This window comes from Ixodes scapularis, unplaced genomic scaffold (genome assembly GCF_016920785.2).
Source record: "Ixodes scapularis isolate PalLabHiFi unplaced genomic scaffold, ASM1692078v2 PGA_scaffold3__209_contigs__length_174095766, whole genome shotgun sequence".
Lineage (NCBI taxonomy): Eukaryota > Metazoa > Arthropoda > Arachnida > Ixodida > Ixodidae > Ixodes > Ixodes scapularis.
In genome coordinates this window covers 96,254,854-96,279,322 of record NW_024609868.1, presented here as the reverse complement: position 1 = coordinate 96,279,322, position 24,469 = coordinate 96,254,854, and the positions used below count along the sequence as shown (strand labels likewise).

General features: G+C 46.5%; 1 protein-coding gene and 1 long non-coding RNA gene across 2 annotated transcripts in view; one reads left to right on the top strand and one right to left on the bottom strand.

Annotated features, from left to right (window-relative positions):
• The window catches only part of LOC8043103 (set1/Ash2 histone methyltransferase complex subunit ASH2), a 58,566-nt gene extending 51,065 nt beyond the window's left edge, over nt 1-7,501 (top strand). Inside the window, exons 14-17 of the mRNA XM_029966856.4 lie at nt 1,233-1,325; nt 6,098-6,196; nt 6,609-6,668; nt 7,321-7,501. Of these exons, the coding sequence (XP_029822716.2) occupies nt 1,233-1,325; nt 6,098-6,196; nt 6,609-6,668; nt 7,321-7,425 (357 nt within the window). The 3' untranslated portion in view covers nt 7,426-7,501. The remainder of the gene's footprint in view (nt 1-1,232; nt 1,326-6,097; nt 6,197-6,608; nt 6,669-7,320) is intronic.
• Nucleotides 7,502-11,399: 3,898 nt separating this feature from the next.
• LOC115308791 lies at nt 11,400-12,724 on the bottom strand. Its single transcript, XR_005716490.1, has 3 exons — nt 12,539-12,724; nt 11,578-11,718; nt 11,400-11,500 (listed from the first exon to the last, which is right to left on the bottom strand). It is a non-coding gene; the product is annotated as an uncharacterized LOC115308791 (long non-coding RNA).
• Between the last annotated feature and the right edge of the window lie 11,745 nt (nt 12,725-24,469).

Below are 24,469 nucleotides of genomic sequence, written 5' to 3'. Positions count from 1 at the left end.
CTCTGTTGATATGCAGTAAAAAGCGACTGAGAGGACTAGTAAAAGCAACAAAATAAATATGCTGTCATTTTGAGCTTTTATGTTGTTATTTTTTTCGCACATGGCATCCGCGAGCAAGGTGAGAGAGTGTCATGACGCACAATTAAAACGTGACCTAAAATTATTTGCTTTGACAGGCCAGGTGCACTGCAAAACCTAAGACTTGCCTTTCGAAGCGAAATGATGGGAACATACCTGAACTAACCTTATGCGAGCCGAACGCTCGATTGCCTTTAGCCAATTGGCTCGCAAATTCTTACCTGTGTAGGTATCTTCTCGCTATTGAAACCATGGTCGCAGTCATGATGGTTGCACAATTCACAGAGCAGCGGGGCCACTTTTACGGGAACCAACATCTTTATTCAGCATCAACATGGGCAAAGGAAGAAATAGAGCCAGATTGATCAAAATAGTGAATGTGAGATGCTTGGCTTAGGCCAGTCCCGCTACGAAATCAAGCATCTGCACAGTGCCTCTGAAGGCGTGTCCTTGCCACAATTGTTTACTGCAAACTATGTCAGTTGATGAGATCTTCCTCTAAACTCCTCCGTAAACTGAGAAGTGACCCGCACTCACCAAAATTGACGAGCTCGACGAGCTATGCGTGTTCAGCACTCCTCAGTTGCCGGCTGCCATGTTTGTTATTGTTTGAAACTTGAGTGGAAAGGCAATCTTGGGATATTTTTAAAACAACAATAACTCTATCTAGATTTCTTTGTTTCTCAAACATAAAAATATACCATAGTCGTTTAAAGGACTAGTGTTACCTCATGGTGATACAAATTTACAACCAACCCTTCACACGTCAGTCATCTCTCGAGCCAATGAGAGCTGTAAGCACCTTGTAAGCACGGGACGGGGCTTAGCGGGCTGCGACCTACACCGTCTGCACCTAAATCAAGTCTAGCAGGGTAAATATTGCTAAAAAAAAATGTAATTTTGGGGTAAAATGTTTTTTAATATACATGTTCCTTTAGAAAAAGAACATTTTTTATTGCTGTGTCGAGAGATTGATTTGTGCGGTCCCTTCGAACAACCAACAATCCCTTTGACTCATCTGGTAGTGTGCGAGCGCATGCTGTTTTTGGCGTTATTTATATTCTGTTAAGCGTTTATTTATTACCTGCACACACTTCTATGAAGCAGTTTGGAGGAGTTCCTTATTTGTGATGTTGCACTTGCGCCCCTTTCAGCCATTGGTGAAATTCAAGAGCTACCTGTACTATGAAGAAAAGGATGAGGTTCAACAAGCAATCAAGACGCTCAGGCCTTTGCCAGGCAGTAGGGTGAGTAGTGCCATTTTGCTTTATTTCTCTTACTCTACAACTCACATAATAGATCCTGTGGAGGCAGATACAAGAAAAAGCATATTAGAATGATGGAAATTAAAAAAAAAAGAAAAAAAAGGTTTTATCCAAGTATTTTTTACTGTATCAGTCTGTAGCGATATTACAACTTACCGAAATTTTTTCATACTGTATTAGTCAGAAAGATAAAACAGCGCACAAAACGTCAAAGGAAGAGAAAGTAGTAAATCGAAAGAGCGCTGACTCCCGTCTAATTTATTTAGAAAGAGGAGAAAAGGAAGTAAAAGAAGCCACGAAAAGAGAACCCCACGTTTTACCTCTTTTTTTCTCCTCTTTCTAAATAAATTAGTTGGGAGTCAGCGCTCTTTCGTTTTACTACTTTTCTCTTTCTCCGACGTTTTGTGCGCTGTTTCATCTTAGTGATGTACCAACTATCTCGAATTACCGCTTTACTACTGTATTAGTCAGTGTCATTTTTTTTTTCATCTCGGCTATAATATCTGTGCTCGAAGTGTTTGTATAGGCATTTTACGAGAACACTGCAGCTTTTATTGAAGGCAAACCGTTGTTGTGGCAAGCTTTTAATGTTAGTGGTACACACATTTATGTTCTGATCTGATACAATAAAAATACACATATATAATAAAATCATGTTTGTAAATTTACTTAACTATAAAAAGGTTCTAATTATTTGTTTAATTAGCATGCCTTGAAACGGGATGCATTTTCCCATAGAACAACAAAAAGCTCTTTATAATGGCATGATCAGATAAGATTAGAGATTAGATTACTATAGCCTTCTCGAGGTGTGCAGGACATCTTTCGTTGCCATCAAGAGCAAGTTCTTTCAGTTTAATCACTGGGACCAGTAGCATGAAGAATGTAATTTGTGCCACACTGTCGTAATCACGTGAAGCTTCTTTCTATAACATCGGTTCAAATGGAAACTTGAATGCGAGCAACTTGAGCCTTTCAAGCGAGCCGTGCTTTGCAACTTTGAGCTGTAACACTTTTATTAAGGAAGATAATATAGTGAACAAAAGGTAAGGGCGCAAACGAGCTGGTGGTGGTTAAACATTTCGACAAAAACCCCGAGACTGGGACAAAAAGGGACGGACAAACACAAAGTCTCAAAGACTTTGTGTTTGTCCGTCCCTTTTTGTCCCAGTCTCGGGGTTTTTGTCGAAAGATAATATAGTTGGTGTCTTTTTTTAGAACTTGGAAAGCTAAACAAATACTTTTTAATATTGCGAAACCAACAAAGAGTTTTGTGAATGGAGAAATATTGCCTTTGACATAGTGTACATAGGATGGCTCTGAGGCGCCAGGTTACAGAACCTGAGCTATACTGTGGTTAAACCCTGACTTAGGTGCCTGCAATATGGCCGAGATATATTGCGGTGAAGATGCCGCCTTACTGAAATTTAGGACATACGTTACAGAAGATGCCAAGGTGAATTAAATTAATCTTTAGTCCTTTGGCTGGGATGTGCCAGATACCCTTCACTAGTTTGGCATGTGAACTCCAAACTTTTATTTTATCTGCAAGTTTTTCTGGATGACGTAAATGGGGTTAGGGAAGTACACTGTTGGTATAGGTTAAGTCAGACACATGATACATAGTGAAAGATGCATCAGGCATTCTCTTCGAGTATGTGTATAGATGCATCCATACAAAGAACATGTTTTCACATTGTAACTAGGTCAATATACGTGATTACATATGAGCACATCGTCATAAATGCATAAATTTGCATTTATGACGATTTGCATAAATTAGTACTAAAATACAGTAAACATGGAACAGCATAGGGCACAACATACATCGAGTCAAAAGTGTGAAATTCAATTTATGGACTCATGTACATCGATATATACAAAGTGCAAAACAGCCATGTTGCTGCCTTTCTCATCTTGAAAAAAAATTTGTAATTTTCATTTGCACTGGCACTCTTAAGGTGCATGAAGTAACAAAGCTGCCCAGAAAGTCTACGTCTTTTTGCACTTCCCCTGGCAGAGCTTGTTGCTGTGACGAAGCCATACCGCAATGGCATCGTCCACTGGCTTGAAATATCCCGTGCAGAGTCGTTTCCTGTTGGGATTGAACGCAGTTTCTCCTTGAAGCTTCGACTTATCTTCACTATCGTTGACATCGTTGATGGTGGAATCCCATAGTTCTTTGCAATGTCCACTTGCCTTTGACCGTTGTCCAGACGTTGACGGATTTTGAGCTTTCTCATAAAGACAACCGCTTCAGTTTTGTCGTACTCATTACAAACTGCCATCCTGCCGATGTTACTCAAAACTAAAATAACTGAGCGGAACCGATGACAAAAAAGAACAGATACATCACGCGGTTCGTTTTCATCTACCGCATCGCCGCTTTGCCTCGGTGACTCTGTAAACGCCAACAATCATACGCCGCCGCTGCAGAGGTGGTGGCGGCGGGGTGGCGGGTATTGGCTACTTCAGCACTGCAGAGCACGAAACTTTGTTGAACTGATTGCAAAAATAATCCTGGGTCCATTGATCAAGTTCGTTGAACTGAAATATTCGCTATTCTGAAATTCGTTAATTTGTTTAACTGAGACATTTTCGCATAAGATGCATAGGAAAACCGGCAGAAATTTTTTTAAAATTTGTTATTCTGAAATATTTGTTAAACCGATGTTCGCTCAAATGAGAGTTTACTCTATCTAAAGGCGGTTCAGCAGTTATTCCACACTCCAGTCCAATTTCATCATGCTATCCCTAGAGATAGCCCACCTAAAATCTACAGCATATCAGGTGAAAACATGGAGTGTTCTGAATTTTAGTGTATAACCAAGAAAAGGTGAAAAAAAAAAAAGACAACTTGTAGCAAAAGAATGTAAAGGTGTGTCTACACTTTGTTCAGTTACCCTCAAGATCTTTAACCGAGCAGTCGCTATCTTTGTGAAACAAACTGTCGATCACTTCTTCATGTAGGTCCTGTGACCCTTCAAACTAATTATCGCAGCAGGAGGCTATGAACCAAAGACGACTGCCCTTCCCAGTCAGCATTTATCTCCTGTCTAAGGCCCGCTCAGACAGGGCAACTTTCCCAGCAATTTCGGTGCTGCTGAGGAGTTGTTCCCTAGCTTTCTCCAGTGCGACAAGAATTGCTCGGGTCGCGTCCAGCTTGAAATGGACGAGCAAATCTGACAACTCGGAGACGTTTGAAGCGGGAGCAGTCAATCAGGGACGCAATATTTTCACATACCCTGTGGTGGTGATGATGATAGCTAAAGACTTGGTTCTGGCTTGAAATGGATCATTTTTGGGAATAAACTGATTCAGAAAGATGAATTAAGATAAGTTAGTATACTCAACACCATTTAAAGGTATAAAAACATGTTTATAGCACATGACTTTGTGTCTAAATAGTGCAAAAAAAATCAGATTTAATGATGATTATGGCAAATTGCAGCAATCGGTTGCTGCGTGCGAACGCAGGCGGCTTGTGTTGTTTGTGTTGCAACTTCAAGTTTCTGGGAGAAATCGCCCCGTCTGAAGCGGGCCTAACTGTCCTTGTTTCCACCGACGTCACCATTGGCCCGAAGTGCAATTAGTACTAGAAGTAAACTATCTTTCGGTGTTTGGAAAAAAAATACTGGATCATGCCAAAAGTAATGGTAGTGGTACAGTGGTAGTTGTACAGCTGGTGACCGGACAGGTGAAATCTGAGCACACATCCTTTTTCCCAGAGCTGGCCAAATTACTCATATTTTGTAATTAAATTACATTACTAATTACTTTGCTGAAAATTGCTGAAATGTAATTAAATTACATTACAAATTACCACAGCCAGAAAGTACTTAATTACCATTACAAATTACTTTTAAAAGTAATGACATTACTTTTGCATTACTTTTGAATACTTTTAAATATAAAGGAGCTATTGATAACTTCTTTTTACAGATAACTTTATTTACATTATTTACACAGTTCATGGCACACAGCTAGAACTCTCTGTTGCATGTTTACCGATGGACAGAGGAACGCACGTGACTGATCCGTTTCCCACTCCAACCCGGACAACTATTTTTGGAAATGACTGAGGACCCTACGCGGATTATCTCTGGGAGGGGGAGAACACTTGTCATTGTTCGCAAAATGGCTTCGAGGGCCGTTTCACCAGGGGCCTTGGTTCGACCTACTTCCCCTCCTTCGTTTCCCGAGAATGTCGAGCAGAAAAGCTCGAATGGAAGGCACTTACCAGCCCTATTTCTCACAGTGGACGATAACACAGAGAGGGTACACAGTATGCATCAGAAAAAGTAAGCGGAAACTTTCAAGAGGGGCCAGAAAACGTCGAATGCAAAACCGCAAAACATGGGTAGAGAATCGCGCTGAGCGGGTTTTCACAGTTCAAGAGAGTGGCAGAAAATGTCTAGCTGATAGCGGGCGCGAGAGTCGCACCAGCCGCATTAGCATCAGCAACATGGCGGCGGCCAAAGAGCGTTTTTTGGAAATGTGTAGAGGAAAAAGAAAAAGTAAAATAAAAAGCGCTCTTGTGTATTGTGGACACAAAAAAATATACCTGGTGCGAAAAAGTAATTAGGTAATTTAATTACAATTACCGTCGCTGGAGTAATTAATTACATTACTAAATTACCTGCTACAAAAAGTAATGAATTACATTACTAATTACTGGAACAAGTAATTAAATTACTACTGTAATTTCATTACAGTAATTACATTACTGCCAGCTCTGCTTTTTCCCCTCACAGATTGCATTTTACAAGAATGGGGAATGTGTTGGCACAGCATGGCAGGATGTCAATGAGGGCACCTACTATCCCGCAGTCTCCCTGTACAAGAACTGCACTGTGAGCAGCTGGCTTGGCCTTTCTTGCTTGCATTTTTGTGACTGAAGGAACTTTTGAATGCTTGATTAATGAATCATATCAGTGAAAGTACTGATAAGCACTATTTTCTGCTGGTCCGTGTGTTAGCACAACTGTTCTAGTACTTTGTTGTATAAAGTACTTGTGTGTCTGTTTTTGTTGATCTTCCGAATTCATTTCAAGCCCATTCAAGTTTTTTATGATTAACCAAATCTAGAATGATAAAGTAGCAAGTGCACATCTCTAGAAAGATTGTTTGTTTGCCATTACATTTTCTTTTCTTTCTAGTCTATGGTTATCATGGAAACAGTTTCCTAGATTGTCCATGTTTCTATGCTTTCTACTTTGAATATTTTCGGCAATTATCATTCCCTTTTTGTTTTTCCTGATGCAGGTGAGGTTCAATTTTGGACCAGACTTCAAGCACATGCCAAGGGATGTGCCATGTTTGGGAGTAAGTGTCCTTGCCAGCTGTTTTTTCGGCCATCACCGGTGTTTACATGTCTGGGTACATGCAAGCTTTGTTCCGTGCAAATACATATGGGGATAATGGCGGTAAACATTCCTCTGCTGACGTTGTCCGCTTGCGTTTGCGCCACCTTTCTTCAAACTTGCATTTGCTTCGGTAGTTCCGAACACAAAAATCACACTTTTTAGTGTTGTCTACCACAGATATAATCGGAGGAACGTAGCAAGCATCGCTGTCCCGAGCAACAGCCTCTCGAAGATGGCCGATATTCGCGTAAACTTGCAATTTTCCAAGCCACCACAAGCCACTCAGACACATTTTTTTTTGTAATTTCTCGTTTAAATATTGTATTGTTTTTTTTTTTTTACTCATAAAAGTAGGACAATCAAAAATAATGAAGCAAGCAAAAAAGAAAAAAATACTGTTACCATAACAATATTAATTTTTCCACATGAGAATTACAGACCACTTTTAGTGTCTTCTGACTTTCAAGATATGAACAGAAAAACAAATGCAAAATGATGCAGCAGCTGGGAACATTGAGCCATATCAGAGTGTGCAATAAAGCTCAGACATTCTTGTACATACTATATCTGATGAGTTTGAGCTCTGAGCACTGCGTTTCATTTTTTTACAGATCAATGAGATAGTAAACCGAACCATCATCCAGCAGACCGTGTCCGATTTGTTGTACCTTGTGGAGAATGAGAGGCAGCTGAAGCTCGATGCCACCTGCTTTTAGGCCATGTGCATCCCATCGTCATTTTCTTTTGTACAGCTATTTTTAATAAAACAATGTCACCTTTTCCTATAGCTCAGCTTTATTTTGTTCTGTCCTGCGTGCATAGCGCTGCACATATTTCAAAGGGATACTTCAGCGAAATTTGAAATATGCCCGTCATGTTCAGAAATGGGCTGAATATGATCCACAATATCCGTAAATGACAATCACACTTTTGTATTTTGACCCTGATGGCTGTATTTTTCGTTATTAACGGCCCACTCTGGCAAGTGGCAAGCGCTTGGAGAGCAGTCAGCGGAGAGCATGTGGCATCCGCCGCAAACGTGACATAGATTGTCTTGGGACGAGCAAAGCTGCGGCGAGGCTATAGTCGAGAGGATGTCCTAGCCGTTCCAATAATCGGCGGAATCTTCCTATACCTCCCATTGGGACTGCAATTGCAGACTGCAGCGCCAAATCTCCCCTTACAAGCGTTGGGTTTCTCCAAAAAAAAAGGAAACATCTAACAAACATACGGGTGCCGCCGTCGTCGTGGCAACCGTTATGCCATGGAAGAGGGTGTAAGGAGCATTGTCCCTTCTCTTTCTTCTCCCTCTCTTCACCCTTCTAAGAAAAAACGGAGACGACAGAAAAAAGGGGCAAACACAAAACGCTTAAATAATTTAGACGTTTTGTGTTTGCCTCTTCTTCGTTCGTCGCCTGTTTTTTTTTAATATGGAACATTAATTAGCTTGCGTGTTTAGTACTTACTTTTTCCTCGTGTGTTTACCTCTTTTCTGCAAATCTCCGACGCTCCCGCAATGCTTGCACTTTACTTTGCGTCACTCGATTAAGATTGGCTCGGTAACAGCAGTAACAGCGCATGCGTGGTGGTAGCCACTTGAACTAATTAAATTGTGTCAATGAATGCAAAGTGCACCCAACCGCCGGTGTTTTGCGGCTTAAGCTGGGCGACCTTTGTAGCAAAAGTCCAAACTTTTTTCGCAAGTTTTTTTTTTTATTAGGCACTCTTTATACAGAAAAAAAGTCACTTCAAGACACAACAATTAAAGGAACAAAATCTACACGAAAGTGATTCGACCAGCACGGTCTCGCAGAATTTTTCAGCTGCTGGGCACAAATTCATGGGTTCAATTCCTGGCCGCGGTGGACGCGTACTAAGGCGGCATTCAAAAACTTAAATTTCGGTGCAGATTCGGTGCATTACGTTGTTTAGCTCCCCTCCATTACAACCTGTGTAATAGCCCAGTGCTTGATTTAAAACCCCACATTCAATTTGCGACTGCTGGCATGCAAAGAGTTGTTGTGGATTATAATTATGGAGCTTTCCCAGCTTTCTCCTCATGCTAGATTTTCTGTCGCGTGGTTTTCTCGGTACTTTATTTACATCCCCAACGTGCCAAATGAGACGGGTTCGGCAGAATTGAACCAACAATTTTTGCGGCAGCCTTCTGTGCAAAACAGGTTTGTAGGCTACGCTCCAGTTTTTCTTGAAGCACACTGCCTACACCCCGCAAATGTGCTACCATGCCGACATGTTCAAGAAAACATCTTTCCATCTCCTTGATGGCCTCAAAAAACCCTGCAGAGGATGGGATGGGGTCAAGTCGCCAAAGAGCCCCCCTGGCTTTCCATGAGCTTGATGCATGGCTAAAGTCTATTAGGACCCTGTGAACGCAACACCCCGTTCCTTCAAAAGTCGCTTACAGACACAGTCTGTAGGGCGGCTCTTGAGGAATTGCTGCACGAGGTTCCCTGCAAAGCAGTATAGCACATTCTCCTCTGTGATGTTTGGGAGGTCTTCACCCGATATCTCTTTGGTTGAAACTTCTACTTCCTGAGTGTCTAGTGCCTGTGCAGGGTCACCCTGTGACAGGTGTGCTAGCATATAGGAGTCGTGCACTTCACAGTTTCTGCGAGACGTCAGAGTGAACAGTTTCCGAACAGAAACGTGCTTCAGTGCAGCAATGAACTGCAGCACATTAGGATGTTCATAGGAGCTACGATTCATTCTCAAAGACCCGAAAAGATTCTCAAGAGGGTCTTGCTGCAGGTGGCATGTCAGGAGGCAAGTAAAGTTTAAATTTTTGGAGAGGTTTTCCCACAACACGAGAACAGCCCTCATGGTGAGAAGCCATCCACGAATCATGTGCCTGGGGCTGTCAAATCTCCAGCTTGCAATCCACGTCACTGCCTCTTGCGAAACTTCCAAGTGCTCAGAATTGGCACTTATAGCATATAGTTCATTTTGCCATTCATGGCAGTGGAGCTGTTGCTGTTGAGGCAGTCAAACAGTTTATCTATTCTTTCTATGAAGTCTGCTGTAGATTTGGCAGTCCCAGGTAGTGCCTCAATTGAAATCATGAACAGCATTGCCAGGGTCAGTGTTGCTCAAGACCTGTGTGGCAAATCTTACCTTCATGCTGTTGAAGGGCCTCATATAAATGTTGTCATCTGTCAGTTTCCTTCTCAACCTCTGTCTGAGGGGATTAGAGGAATCATATAAATCATGAATGTGTTGCCAATCTACAATTTGAGAATGTGCTTCTTTGCCAATGAAAAGCTTGTAAGGGGCACACAGATTATTTCTCGTGCACTTTATAAAGTGCGGAGTGTCGAAGAAGAAATAAACCTTGTGCCCATCAATTTTAAAAGATGGAACTTCTTCTGTCACTTCCAGTTCCTCTGATAATTTGACATTACTTGAGCCCTGATCACACACTACTGCTCTCACAAACAGCTGAATCTCATTCAACTGTCTGATTAAGGTCTGCAGCAAATCCCACATCTTTTCAGCACACAGTGTCGTTTTTGCCACTGTGAACGCAAAGGACTGCACCCAGGGCTTTGAGATTCCAGAAAGGAGGGCAACAAAGGCTGTGTCTGTCACCTCCGTTCTTTCTATGCCGTCGTCTGAGAAGCCAATGACATCATTTCCTTTGTCATATTGTAAATTTGGTCGCAGAGACATGTGATCAAACATAATGATGCATGCCCGATCTCCTAATGGCCAATCTTTAACAGTGTCTTTGAGGACATCAGTCGCTCCAGAAATAATTCCAGGTGTCATTGACACCTCAGACAACCACTTTCGAAGGGGTCTCGGAGTCGGCAAAGCCAGCACTTTGGACAGAAACCGATATGCCTTGGGACCATGAAAATACATGCTCAAGGCGAATTCCTTCAGTTCCTGTAGCCATCTCCTTCCCTTCTTGTGACCCTGAAGCAGTACCTGACCCTCCAAAAGCGTGTAGAACTCTGGGCTCACAAGTGACCTCAACGTCTGCAGTGCAGCCTTCTTGGTGGGCTTTCGGGACTTCTCTTGCTCTCGGGTCCTCGACAATACCTTCCGAAATTTTTGGGCGTCACCCTTCCATTTTGAAACAATTTTCGCTGTCTGCGGTGTGAACAGCTTTCTTTTCTTCCCGCGACGGAGAGGCCAAGAACCTGCATAGATTAATGCATACCACACATTCATACCATATCTGTGGTAATAAATACTAGAGCTATTCCTTCCTGCAAATAAGGACAACAATGGCAAGTAGATGAGAATATTTACTAAAAATCATTTACATACAGTGCAATCCCAATAATGCAAATTTTCTTAATTCGAACTTCCAGTTAATTTTAACTAAGAGTCTGATCCCAGAAAATTTGTGTGTAGTTAAATTTAAAAAAAAAAAAGTAAAAGAAAATGTTAATTGAGCTTATGAAAACATGCAACAGATAATTCAAACACGATTGCCCACTGGCACATAGTGCTTGTCACAAAAACGTAATAGAAATAAAAGCCAGTTTGATACCTTTCACCATAGCATTGCATACCATTAATCCATGCAAAACTAAGACAGAAAAATAAGAAGAAATTGATGCATGCACTGAAGTGCACAGCAATGGCACAGAGTTCTTATTTCTTCAGGATTACCACTTTTTCTAGGCAAATGTTACTACATAAAAAAACACAACATACCAGAAGGTCCAGGCCGAGGCGTTGAAGGAGAGCCAGTGGTCTGCTCTCCACCTTGTGGGAAGCTGGTTGTAGGCTTCCTGGAAAGGGCAGGGGTGTCACCGGCGCCTGTTCAAAAATGGAGGGCTTTAGAAACAGTTTTATCATGCCGATAATTAATGCAATGAAATGCACTACGTGCATACCTTCAGGCTGGTTTTGACCCTTTGTACCTCTCGTAGCCTCCAAAGGGTCATCAGTGCCAAAGTTAATGGTGCCAGCAGATCTTTCCTCTTGAGCACATCCTCCGAGGTCCCCAGAGTCATTGTCGTCTGCTCCCAAGGCCTCTAAGTAGGCAAAGACCAGTGTGATATTAGTAATGGGTAGATAAAAGAAACAAAAGCAATGCTCAAATTTTATGCGGCTGATTAGATAAAGAAAAAAAATATTTGATCATTAATTTGAGGGCCTGGGCGATGTAACAATTTTTGTACCTTCAGTAAATGCTCCCTGGAATTATTTCTTGATATTTATGACCTATATAAAACATGCATTAGATTTGTTTTTACACGCAATGAATCACAAAAGATAATATGAAAAAGTGAGAAGAGCTCTCCCCCCCAATTCAAAGCAATAGCGTAGCCAGGATATATATATATATTTTTTTTTTTTGGGGGGGGGGGGGGGGGGAGGGGGAGGAGGGGGGAGGTGTTGAAAGTGCTGGGATGTCTATAAATTGGGCTGCAGAAAAGGGGGGGGGGGGAGGGCGAGAAAGGGGGTTGGGGGCGAGAAGGGGTCAATGTGCATGTTTATATCCTAGGGTAAACTGGACTTGGGTGTGTGCGTGTTTGTGGAGCTTTATAAGCCTTCCCCCTGGATATGCCACTGACTCAAAATCAGAACAAGCAGGCACCTAATGTATACAGCCAAATATTTGCCGCAAATCTTTATTAGAGTCACGCGCTGGGGTGGGCAAATAACAAGACATGTGTAGTGTTCCACAGATTAAGGCTATTCTCTTGTAAAATAAGGAACCCACCCAATAGTGTTGCACGGCCCATTTAAAAGCGTATCATGATTATTGCAAAAATTACAGCCTCTAGACGGGGTGTAAATAAATATAATGCTATTCCGAATTAAAGACAGTACCAAGAATGATAGAATTACCTTCACTCGTCAGGAAACGGAACCTATCGTCGGTAACCTTTATGCACGGGAATGCCTCTCCCAAGAGCTTTATTTTTAAGGGTTCAGCGTAGGCTTCGTCGGTTAAGTGCTCCGAGCAGAGCCGGTGGCTCTTGTTCAGCTGCTCCCTTGACAGCCCCCAAGTCCTCCCGGTTTGCGTATGCCGGCCATCTGGAAAAGAGTGAAGGTATGGCATTAAAGAAGCAGATGGTAGATAATAACGCCTAGCTGGCTCAAAAACAAACCACGCAAAGCCGCCCAGTTAAAAATAACCATTGGCTCCAATTAGGATATTCAATTGGAACCAACTGGAGTCAATGGAATTCAATTGGTTCTGGGTCATCCAACTGGTCATTCTAATTAGTTTCAATGTTTCCAATTGGTTACACCAACTAGGAACAACAAAATTCAATTGGCACTGGGCCACCTAATTGGTCACTCTAATTGGATTCAATGTTTCCAACTGGTTACCCCAATTAGGACCAACAAAATTCAATTGGCACTCAGCCACCTAATTGGTCACTCTAATTGGATTCAATGTTTCCAACTGGTCATCCCAATTGGGATCAATAAAATTCAGTTGGCACTGGGCCACCTAAATGGTTAGTCAATTGGATTCAATGTTTCCAACTGGTTATCCCAATTAGGATCAATAAAATTCATTTGGCACTGGGTCACCAAACTGGTCACTCTAATTGGATTCAATGTTCCCAACTTTGGGACAGAACTTGCCATTATCTCTTTCCTCACTACAGTTTCCAAAGATTGCAATTTATTTTATTTTTTTTTTTTCAGTATTGCGTTGCAAAAAAATATTTCAACATCGCAATTTGAAAGGGAGAAAAAAATTCGTACACTATTTAATAAAAAAAAAAAAAAAAAAAAAAACGAAAAAAAAATCTGTTTTTAGTCGGACTTGCCGGCAGCGTCGGTGTACACTGGGCGGCAAAGATGGCGCCGCGAGGACGGAGGAAGCACGAAGCACATAGCGCCGATGGCGTGTACGGCATTCGTAGCATGGTTATGGCAATGATTCAAGAACGTTTTTTTCTGTTTTACTGCTGCAGAGTGCTCAATGGTGCGGTGATAATTACTTCGTTTGACCTGCCAGCTTGTTAGAGCGCGAATGAGTGGCAACAAACGTTTATGGGAGCAAGGTAAGAAATTTTCTTTGTCCTTGCTGCGCTGCAGTTTGGGGATTTCGGATTGTTAGATCTGCTGAGGCACTCGTTGTTTGATCTTCAGTGAACGATGCGAGCTTGAATATATAGCTTTAGAGAAGAAAATTTTCCAGGCAGCTATCAGTTCGGAAGTTGTTGGGTATCCGCGAGGAAAGTTAAGTGCGTTTTAAGCATCTCAAAACTAAACTATGAATTGCTGAAAACACTGACTGGGCACAGTTTCAAAAATTGAAGCTTTGGGATTTAAAATTAAGTTATTTCGGGGGCATTTTCGATGAGTGGGGTGGGGGGGGTCGGTCGGTCGGTGATGTCGGGTCATTACTTCCGGAAGTTGATGACTTCTAATAAAATAACAGTAAGTGCCGAAAATTTTGCATCTCATCCGGCGGACTATTTGCAGCTATGTTTCAAAATTTACTCTGTCTCCACTCAGGGTAAGTTCAAAAACCTACCCGCGTCTTGCGTTGCCTCTGATCCATTCGAGTAAGATTTGGAACACAGCCTGCAATGCACGATTTCTTTTCGAGATACGGAAGACACTTATTTTTTCGGGAGGCACTCACTTGATCGAATGACGTTTTAGCGAACGCCCACGTTTCATCGAACGACACTTTAGCGAATAGTCGGACGCCGCGAAGCGGCGTTTTCGGGTGGGCCAAGTGAGTTCATATTTTTGTAATGAGTTGCCGCAGACTGTCGCCGCGAAGCGGCGTAAAGCGCAGCTCGACGGATGGGTTAACGCGCGCCCCCGTTATTCGCTAAAACGACCATTCGCTCAAATGTCGCCGTTCGCTAAAATGTCATTCGCTGTCTCGGCAAAAGCTTCATCTCCTAACTTTGACCAGAGTGTTTCCGTCACCCGGGGATGTTTGCCTTTTAATGCAAGGCCTGCAGGTTTATACCACTGCAACTAATTTCTTTGCAGCAAAAAGAAAAGTTTAGTATGTTTCTAAGCTTGATTTAAACATTTATAATCCAATAAGGTCATTTAATGCATATTTATCCTTTATTTTAGGGAAGCTGCAGCTGCTATCCTGGAAGAAAACGACGATGCCTAGAAGCAAGAAATCATTTCCAATAAGTTAAATAAAGACTGTGATTATCTACCTTTAGATCTAGTTGCAACTTTTTCTAGTTTGGGATATCCAAACACTAATGGTTGTCCCAATTCATATCTGTCAATATGATTTGAACAGTTGGACCAATTGCTTTTTTCCTATTGGGAGTCCGAAAACAGAAATTGGTTTTTTCCAATTGGTTGCATCCTATTGACAATGCCGAACTGGTTCGAATTGGTGATGTTCAATTAGATTTCGACAATTGAAACCAATCGACTTTTTCTAACTAGGAGTCCGAAATCACAGATAGGATTCCCCATTGGTTCTAATTGTCGATAACTAATTAGAACCAATTGACTTTTTCTAACTAGGAGTCCGAAATCACAGATAGGATTCCCCATTGGTTCTAATTGTCGACAACTAATTGGAACCAATTGACTTTTTCTAACTAGGAGTCCGAAATCACAGATAGGATTCCCCATTGGTTCTAATTGTCAATAACTAATTGGACCCAATGGTTATTTTTAACTGGGCGAAGCATTTAAAGAAAAAAAAATTGCGCGTACAGGAGTAAAATTATGGTGGTAGTAAAATTGCGAAGTGAAAACCGGCGCACAATCATCGGGCAACGAACACCACAGAGGACAGTGAGCGATTACGAATCCGGAAAGCTTCGTAGCCGGTGCAGAATCATCGGGGGGAAGCAATGGCGATGAGCAGCACAGCGGACAGTGTTCCCGAGGTGATTACGACGGGGTTTAAGGCGGTTACGAATCCAGAAAGCTTCTTCCGTGGTACCAATATGAAAAAGGGAAAACTCCTTCGGAAAACTCCTTCACGCCGCGTCTACGACGTGAAGGAGGTCCGTTTCGACGGACAAGTGGATGTCACGGAGCGCCGCACTCCGCTAACAAAATTAAGCGCGCCCGCAAAAAATGTAGTTGGCGTTGAGTGGACTGTGGTAATTATGTACGTTTATTTCTGAATCAGCTTGACAATAACTGGGCGATTTTTTCGCACCGTTCCGCGATTCCCACTGTAGGCTGATGGAAACATCTGTGGTGATCATATCACGCCCAGAGGTCGGCATTTTAGGTCGCCCTCACTCACCCTCACCCTCACAGCCACACTCACCTAAGCCCCTCACTCACCCTCACAGTCACACTCACCTTCAGCACTTCACTCACCCTCACTGAACCTCACGGCCCTCACGCACTCACCACCCTCACGGCCCTCACTCACTCATGACCCTCACGCCACTCACCGCCCTGACGCACTCATAGCCCTCACCGCCCTCACGGTCCTCACGCACTCATAGCCCTCACGCCACTCACCGCCCTCACGGCCCTCACGCCACTCATGGCCCTCACGCCACACAGGCCAGCTTCAGATGGGGCAATTTCGCCCAGAAACTTTACGTCGCAACACCAGCAACACGCGCCGCCCGCGATCACACGCAGCAACCAATTGCTGCAATTTGCCGTCATCATAAAATTTTATTTTTCTTGCACTATTTAGACACAATTACGCGTTATAAACGTGTTTTTATGCATTTAAATCTCGTTAAGAATACTAATGCACCTTTCTGAAACAGTTTATTTCCACAAAACGATCGATTTCAAACGAGAACCAAGTCTTTCGGTGTCATCATCACCGGCACGAGGTATCTCGTGAAAATTTTGCGTCCCTGATTAGATGCAGCCGCTTCAAACGTATTCGAATTGCTCCGAGTTGCTTACTTATTTCGAGCCGGACCCGATCTCAGCAATTCGTGTCGATCTAGGGAAAGCTAGAGAACAACCCGCCATTAACACGAAAATTGCTGAGAAAGATGCTCGATATGAAGGGGGGCCTCACGCACTCACCGCCCTCACGGCCCTCACACCACCTCATGCACTCACCGCCCTCACGGCCCTCACGCCTCTCGTGCCACTCACTGCCCTCATGGCCCTCACACCACTCACGCACTCACCGCCCTCACACCACTCACGCACTCATGGCCCTCACGCCACTCACCGCCCTCACGCCCCTCACGCACTCATGGCCCTCATACCCCTTACCGCCCTCATGGCCCTCACGGCCCTCACCGCCCTCACCGCCCTCATGGCCCTCACCGCCCTCACGGCCCTCACGGCCCTCACTCACCCTCACGACTTTTCCTGGTTCAGAAACTCACTCGCCCTCACCTCACCTGTGAAGATGAGGGTGAGTGAGGGCCCTCATGAGTGAGGTTTGCCGAGGTATGATCACGCCACGCGCGGGCGTGGCTGCCCGAAGAACCTGGCCTAGCCTGCCAACCGGATATGTCCCCCCTTTTCCCGCGCGGGAGAATTCCCCTCGCCCGCGGACCGCGGTGACTGAGGAATGTGGGGAGCGGGGGAGAAGACGGGAAAGGAGGTGAGGCCGAGGAGGAAGACCTGCCCGGGAACGGGCACTTGGAAATAAAAAGATCAGTTGAGTTTGGAACGCCTATGGTATCACTTCTCCCAGGCTGCGTCCCAACATTGGTGACTCGCGACGCTCAATCGCACAATGAATGATCAACTCAGCTCCGACGTCCCGATGGTTGCCGCCGTCGACGTCAAGTTGCCCCCATTTTGGACCGCGGACCCCGAGCGGTGGTTCCTCCAGGTGGAGTCACAGTTCGCCGCAAGGCGCAACACCGCGGACCTCACAAAGTACCACCACGTGGTGAGCAGCCTGCCGCCCGCAACGGCGAGCGAGATCCGCGACCTGCTATTCTCCCCACCGGCGGAGGATGCGTACAGCACGCTGAAGCGGACGCTCATTCGCCGGATATCGCCCTCGGAACCGCAGCGGTTGCAGCAACTTCTTCGCGAAGCTGATCTCGGAGACCGAACGCCCAGTCAACTGCTACGCCACATGCAACAACTGCTCGGCAGCACGGCGGCCGGTCTCGACAGTCTCCTGCTTCGGGAGATTTTCCTTCAACGGCTTCCATCAAACGTCCGCATGGTGCTCACCTCCGCCGGAGAGAAGGACCTATCCAAGCTGGCTGAGCAAGCCGACGCACTTATGGCGGTCGCAACACCCTCCGTCGCGACCGTGCAAGCGGAACCAGCGCAGCCGGACCAACTCCACGAGCTCCGAGCGGAGATCTCGCGCCTCGCCAGCACAGTGGCGGCCCTACGAGCATCTGGCGCGCACCCCCCAAACCGGAGTGCAAAGCCGGAATCACATCAGAGCCAGAGGGTACGCTGGTATCACCGGAGGTACGGCAACGCCGCACGGAACTGCGTGCCTCCCTGCGAACACTCGGGAAACGGTCGGGGCCAGCACTGAGGGCGACCAGTGCCTCCACCTTGCCGGAAAGTCGCCCCTCGGTTTTCTTTCTGACCGACCGCGCCAAGGGCGTTCGTTTCCTCGTCGACACGGGCGCAGAGGTGAGCGTGGTCCCGGCGTCGGCTGCCGATCGGAAGCACCCGAGCGGATTCCCCCTACAAGCTGTCAACAGTACGACAATTGCAACTTACGGGCACCGCTCGCTATCCCTGGACCTAGGCCTCCACAAGACGTTCCGCTGGGTGTTCATGGTCGCCGACGTCAAGTTCGCAATTCTGGGGGCGGATTTCGTTCGCCACTTTGGCCTCCTTGTCGATGTGCGAAACCGAAGACTCCAGGATCCCATCTCACAAGCAGTGGTGCAGGGCAAGCCTTCGGAGCATCCTCCGCTCAGCCCAACACTGATCGGACCGTCAGGGGCAGCACGTTTCACTGCCATCCTGAACGAGTTTCCTGATCTGACGCGCCAACCACAAGCGGACTCGGCAGTCAAACATGACGTGCGACACCACATCGGCACGACAGGCCCACCGGCTCACACAAGGCCCCGCCGGCTGCCACCCGAAAAGTTACAAGTGGCCCGTCAGGTGTTCGACCATATGCTGGAGCTCGGAATCGTCCGACCTTCAGCCAGCCCCTGGGCATCCCCACTGTACATGGTGCCCAAGTCGACACCAGGAGACTGGCGACCCTGCGGGGATTACCGCGCACTAAATCGGGCAACTGTACCTGACCGCTATCCAGTGCCGCACATCCACGACATCACTACGAATCTGCGGCGCATCAATTTTCTCCAAAGTGGACCTCGTGCGGGCGTATTATCAGATCCCCGTGGCCCCAGAGGACGTCCCAAAGACGGCCATCTCAACGCCATTCGGACTGTTTGAATTCCTTCGCATGCCGTTCAGCCTCCGCAACTCAGGTCAGACCTTTCAGCGCTTCATTGACGGCGTCTTGCACGGCCTCGACTTCTGCCACGCCTACCTCGATGATCTGCTCATTGCGAGCAGCTCGCCGGAGGAACACGAGGAGCACCTGCGCACCGTGTTGCGCCTGACAGAAAATGGAATCGTCGTGAATACCTCGAAGTGTGAGCTCGGAGTCCACGAGCTGGCATTTCTTGGACACGTGATCTTAAGCTCCGGAATTCGACCACACCCACAGAAGGTCGAAGCCATCAAAGAGTTCCCGCAGCCCAGCACGAGGCGCCAGCTCCGCGAGTTTCTCGGACTGGTAAACTTCTACCGGCGTTTCGTCCCCCAGTGCGCGGCCATTCTCCATCCTCTGCACAGCTTGTTGTCTGGCCCCGGAAGTGCTGCGAGCGTGCTAAACCGGAACGACGAGGCGACGACGGCTTTTCGACTAATCAAGGACAGCCTGGCTGATGGCGCACTCCTGGCATACCCCCAGCCGGGTATCCCACAGTGCGTCATGGTCGACGCCTCGGACACGGCCGTGGGCGCCGTCCTGCAGCAGCTAAACGGTGGAGTATGGCGGCCGACTTCCTTCTTCTCCCGGAAGCTGACGCCGACGGATGCGAGCTGCTAGCCGTCTACGCCGCAATCCGGCACTTCTTGGAAGGCGTGGAATTCTTCGTCATGACCGACCACAAGGCCCTCACCTACGCGCTGCGTTCCGCCACCTCGGATGGCGGCGCTCACACAGCACGTGAGCTACGTCTGATGTCGTATATTTCTGAATTTACGACAGATATTCGCCACGTCAAAGGAGTCGACAACGCCGTCGCAGATGCACTCTCGCGCAGCCCAGTCGGCGCTCTCTGCTCCCTTGCCGGGATCGATCACGGAAAGCTGGCGGCGGCTCAGCGCGGTGTTGAAGAATTAAACCGCCTACAAACCACAACAACCTCACTGACACTGCTGTGGTTACCTCTCACGGCAGCCCAGGAGAAGGTGTGCTGTGACACATCTACAGGTAGCCCCCGCCCATTTGTTCCCTCTGGTCTTCGCCGCGAGATCTTCGCATCACTGCACAGGCTGTCCCACCCTGGAATTCGAGCAACCCAGAAGTTGGTCACTTCCCGTTTCATCTGGCCCGGCATCAACCGCGATGTGCGCCAGTGGACACGTGAGTGCCTTTCGTGTCAGCGTTCGAAGGTGCAGCGCCACATTGTGACACCTTTGGCAACCTTTCCAACACCGGACGTTCGATTCGACCACGTCCACGTCGACATTGTTGGCCCGCTACCACCTTGTCAAGGCCAGTCATACATCCTAACATGCGTAGACCGCTTCACGCGTTGGGCAGAAGCCATCCCCATACCAGACATGACCGCCGAGACCGTCTCTCGTAACTTCCTCCAACACTGGCTGTCTCGCTTCGGAGTGCCTTCCATTATCACCACGGAGGACAGAGGCACTCAGTTTGAGTCGGCCTTGTTTGCCGGTTTTACTCATCTCATCGGCGCCACGCGTGTCAAGACCACAGCCTACCATCCAATGAGCAACGGCATGGTGGAGAGATTCCATCGCCACCTGAAGGCAGCACTGATGGAAAACGAGCGACATTCCTGGGTGGAGGCACTGCCCCTAGTCCTTCTGGGCATCCGCACCGCGGTGAAAGCTGACATCGGCTGCAGCACAGCCGAACTCGTGTACGGGACAACGCTCCGCCTTCCCGGCGAGTACTTCGGCCCTAGTCAACCAGAAGCCCGCGTCGCCACCGGAGACTACGCGTCTCGCCTAAGGGACCTTATGGCAAAACTCAGAGCGACCCCTCCCCGTGAGCCGACAGCACGAGCCGCGCACGTGAGCGCCGACCTCACATCGTGCACGCACGTATTCGTGCGACACGACGCTGTGCGGCGTATTCTTCAGCCCCCGTACGATGGGCCATTTATGGTGCAGCGCCGCAACAAGATGATGACCATCGACAGGCGTGGCCGACGAGATGTCGTGTCACTCGACCGCGTGAAACCGGCCCACATGGAACGCTCGGCTACCACAACGTCCTCCCCCTTCGCGGCCGTACCACCCGCGAGGCTGCCTTCGGTGCCACCTCCGCCAGCTAGTGCGAGAACCACGCGCAGCAGCCGGCGTATCAGGGCCCCTGTGCGGCTCGACCTGTGATTCCTTCTTCCGCTCGCTCACTCACTAAGGAGGGAGTATTGTGGTGATCATATCACGCCAAGCGCGGGCGTGGCTGCCCGACGAACCTGGCCTAGCCTGCCAACCGGATATGTCCCCCCTTTTCCCGCGCGGGAGAATTCCCCTCGCCCGCGGACCGCGGTGACTGAGGAATGTGGGGAGCGGGGGAGAAGACGGGGAAAGGAGGTGAGGCCGAGGAGGAAGACCTGCCCGGGAACGGGCACTTGGAAATAAAAAGATCAGTGTTGCCAATTTAGCGGTTTTCCCGCTAAACTTAGCGGTTTTTGGTTCTGGTTAGCGGGATAAATTATTGTTTTGCGGGCGGCGGGATTTTTAGCCGGTTTTATGTAACCTTGGCGGTTTTTTAGACATATAGAAGTTTTATATCGATTTACTGTCGACTATGCATCTTTCATATCCATAATAATAAGGATAATAAGCCACAGTCGTCTTCGCTGACCCTCAATAATTGTCTGGGTTGTGAGAGTAATGCCTGTGACGTCATCAAAACATTAAGACGTCGAATATCGGAACATGCCTTCCCGTTTTGTGCGCGCACGTTTGAACAGCATGAATGTTCCAATTTTCCTTTGACGTTTTTGTCACTGTTTCGTGAAGTGGGCGCGGTAAAGACGCTCAAAAGTTTAGAAAAGACCCCAAACTCAAAGACTGGCTACTGGAGGTTCCTGGTAATAGCAGACGAGCCAGGTGCCGCTACTTCAAAACGGAACTATCTGCGAAGAATGTGGATTTGGTCATGCAAGCTGCAACGAAGAAGCATGTTTCGGCCGCTGCACCTTTCTCCTCTGGTAGCAGACGACTCTACAAGTTGAACGGGTCTGACTAGTCACGCACTGCTGAAGGGTCCCTTGCCACGTTCATATGCGCTCACTCTGCAATTTTGGCTTCGGATCACCTGGGTGAACTGTGGCGTGGAGTAACAGATTCCTAGTCAAAACAAAAGGAAAGCTTCCTTTCAGATGGGATTGATATGATCTATACTGTTATTATACCTTGGTCGAGAATCAAAGCAAAAAAAAAAAGTTTGAAAAGTCGCTTTGCGTTGTATTTTTTGATTTAGCGGTTTTCGGGATTCCGACTGCGGGTTTTCAATTTTTGAGTTGGCAACACTGAAAAAGATCAGTTGAGTTTGGGACGCCTATGGTATCACTTCTCCCAGGCTGCGTCTCAACACATCCAAGGGTAGGCTTAGGTGGGCGACCGCATTCCGCTTCTCGATTCCGGTGAAGTATTTGCTGCATACTTTAGAGTTTACCGTCGGTGTCGATGCTGTTCCATCGTCGCTAGAATAGAAAAAAAGTTAATTGTATTATTCGTCAGCAGCTTAAACAAAGCGCGAACTGGAAGGTAAGAAATGCCACTAACCTGTATGGACGCAGAAGTCGCACCCAGATCGCGCAGTACTACGCCTCGTACGGCTTCGAAGGGACGATGTAGTACTACGAGTCGTGCGCGATCTTTGACGTACTGTTGCAGCCGACCACGCAGCAATTGTTGCGGCTTTCTTGGTGCGGAATAGCCATCTCAGAAATTACAGCGCTAACTGGCGCTAACCCACCGCAACGCACAACCAACCCGATGCAATGGACCCGTTTGCCGCTAGGGACGCCCTGGTCGGGGCTTGAATTAGATGCGCACGGTTCCTATATCGGTAACTAAAAATTAGTCGACAAAGGCCGCCAATGGTCTCATTATTGGGCTATAGCGTTGAAGAATCTACATTAGTCGAATCCGAATTTATGTGCGCTTTAGTGTCGAGGCTGCAGCCCTCTACAACAATCTTTCCTCTTAAAGAAATGAATGAGCTTTATTTATTTATTTTTGTCATTTAAGCGGGATAAAACTACGACACACCGAGGCAAACGCACAAATATTTTACGCGGCTTTCTTTAGAACACGTCACCACAATGCAATGGTTTTGGAAATTAAATCGAAAAGCTAGCCGGCTCGGTGGCTCCGAGGCAAAGCGCCGGCCTACGGGTGGTGGGCTCGATTTCCCTCAATCTGACGGGGGCTTATTGCAGAGAAGGCATCGTGGTAACCGAGCTTTCGGTTGCAGGTCAAAAGATCCCCAGGGGGGTTGAGATGAATCCCCAGTCCTCCGCTGGAGCGTTTCAGGTGCCCTTCGTTGGTTTGGCACGTAAAACTCCCAAATCTGACTTTTAAAACCAATGCCCACCAAAAGCGGTTAGGGGATCTTACATACTTTACCGGGAGTTCACGTAAGATGTTTCGTTAGCCCTTTGAAGTGACCGCGCAAATTTCACCATGTTGAATTAACCTGAGACTGGGTTGGAGAAGAAACATCAAAACATAGAAGGGACAGAAAATAGACGGGACGATGTCTCAAGACGTCGTCCTGTCTATTTTCTGTTCTTCTATTCAACATGGTTAATAATCACCAGCTCGCCTGAACCCTTGCGATTTTGTCTATGCGCAAATTTTCTTGTTAACGTGCATGTTACGATTTACTACAGAGATGCCCGAAAGTGGTGGATTATTATTATTATTTTTTTTTTTGAAAATGAAGAAATAATTTTTTTTAGTGAAAGAAAGAAAAGGAAAAAAAAAAGCAGTTTTTTATGGGTAAATTTTCGAGAAATCTCTTTTTCGCGAAACTATCAAACATTTTTCTGGGAAACTGAGGCGTTTATTTTGACTGAAAAAATGGGTGGAATAAAAATAAAATACTGCCGCGCGCCAAGTAGGCAGCGCGGCCGCAGCCTAACGGTTATCGCGCTTGCCTCCCACGCGAAGGGCCAGGGTTATTACATAACATAGCCTTCATTTCGCCAGAATTAACGCCACAGTGGCCCAAAATATTATTTGGTGTTCATACGCAAAATAAAAAGAAAAAATAAGATTTTTGTTTTTGTTTTGCTTAGTGAACTAATTTTATTGAAATTTTACTGATTACTTCCACCATCTAACTACGTCTGTGTGCTAAATACCTTCGCAATATATTACAAAACTGTTTTATGCGGTTATTTCATAGAACAACGGAACATTGTGAACTCCATGCGATTCTTTGATGTCTCCGACGACCACCGTGGTAGCAGCGCTTCAACACGGACTGCAGTGCGATCTCTCCCTTTACAACCTGTGTCGCCCTTCTCTTGCCTTGGGAGTTGGGAAACTTTTCCCCTCAACTCGCTACATCTGTAGGCAGTTTCCGTTCAAGAAGGGATTTCTTTTCGTGCAGACCGTCTCCCCGCCTCGCGATCGGCTGTCCACGCGGAAGCA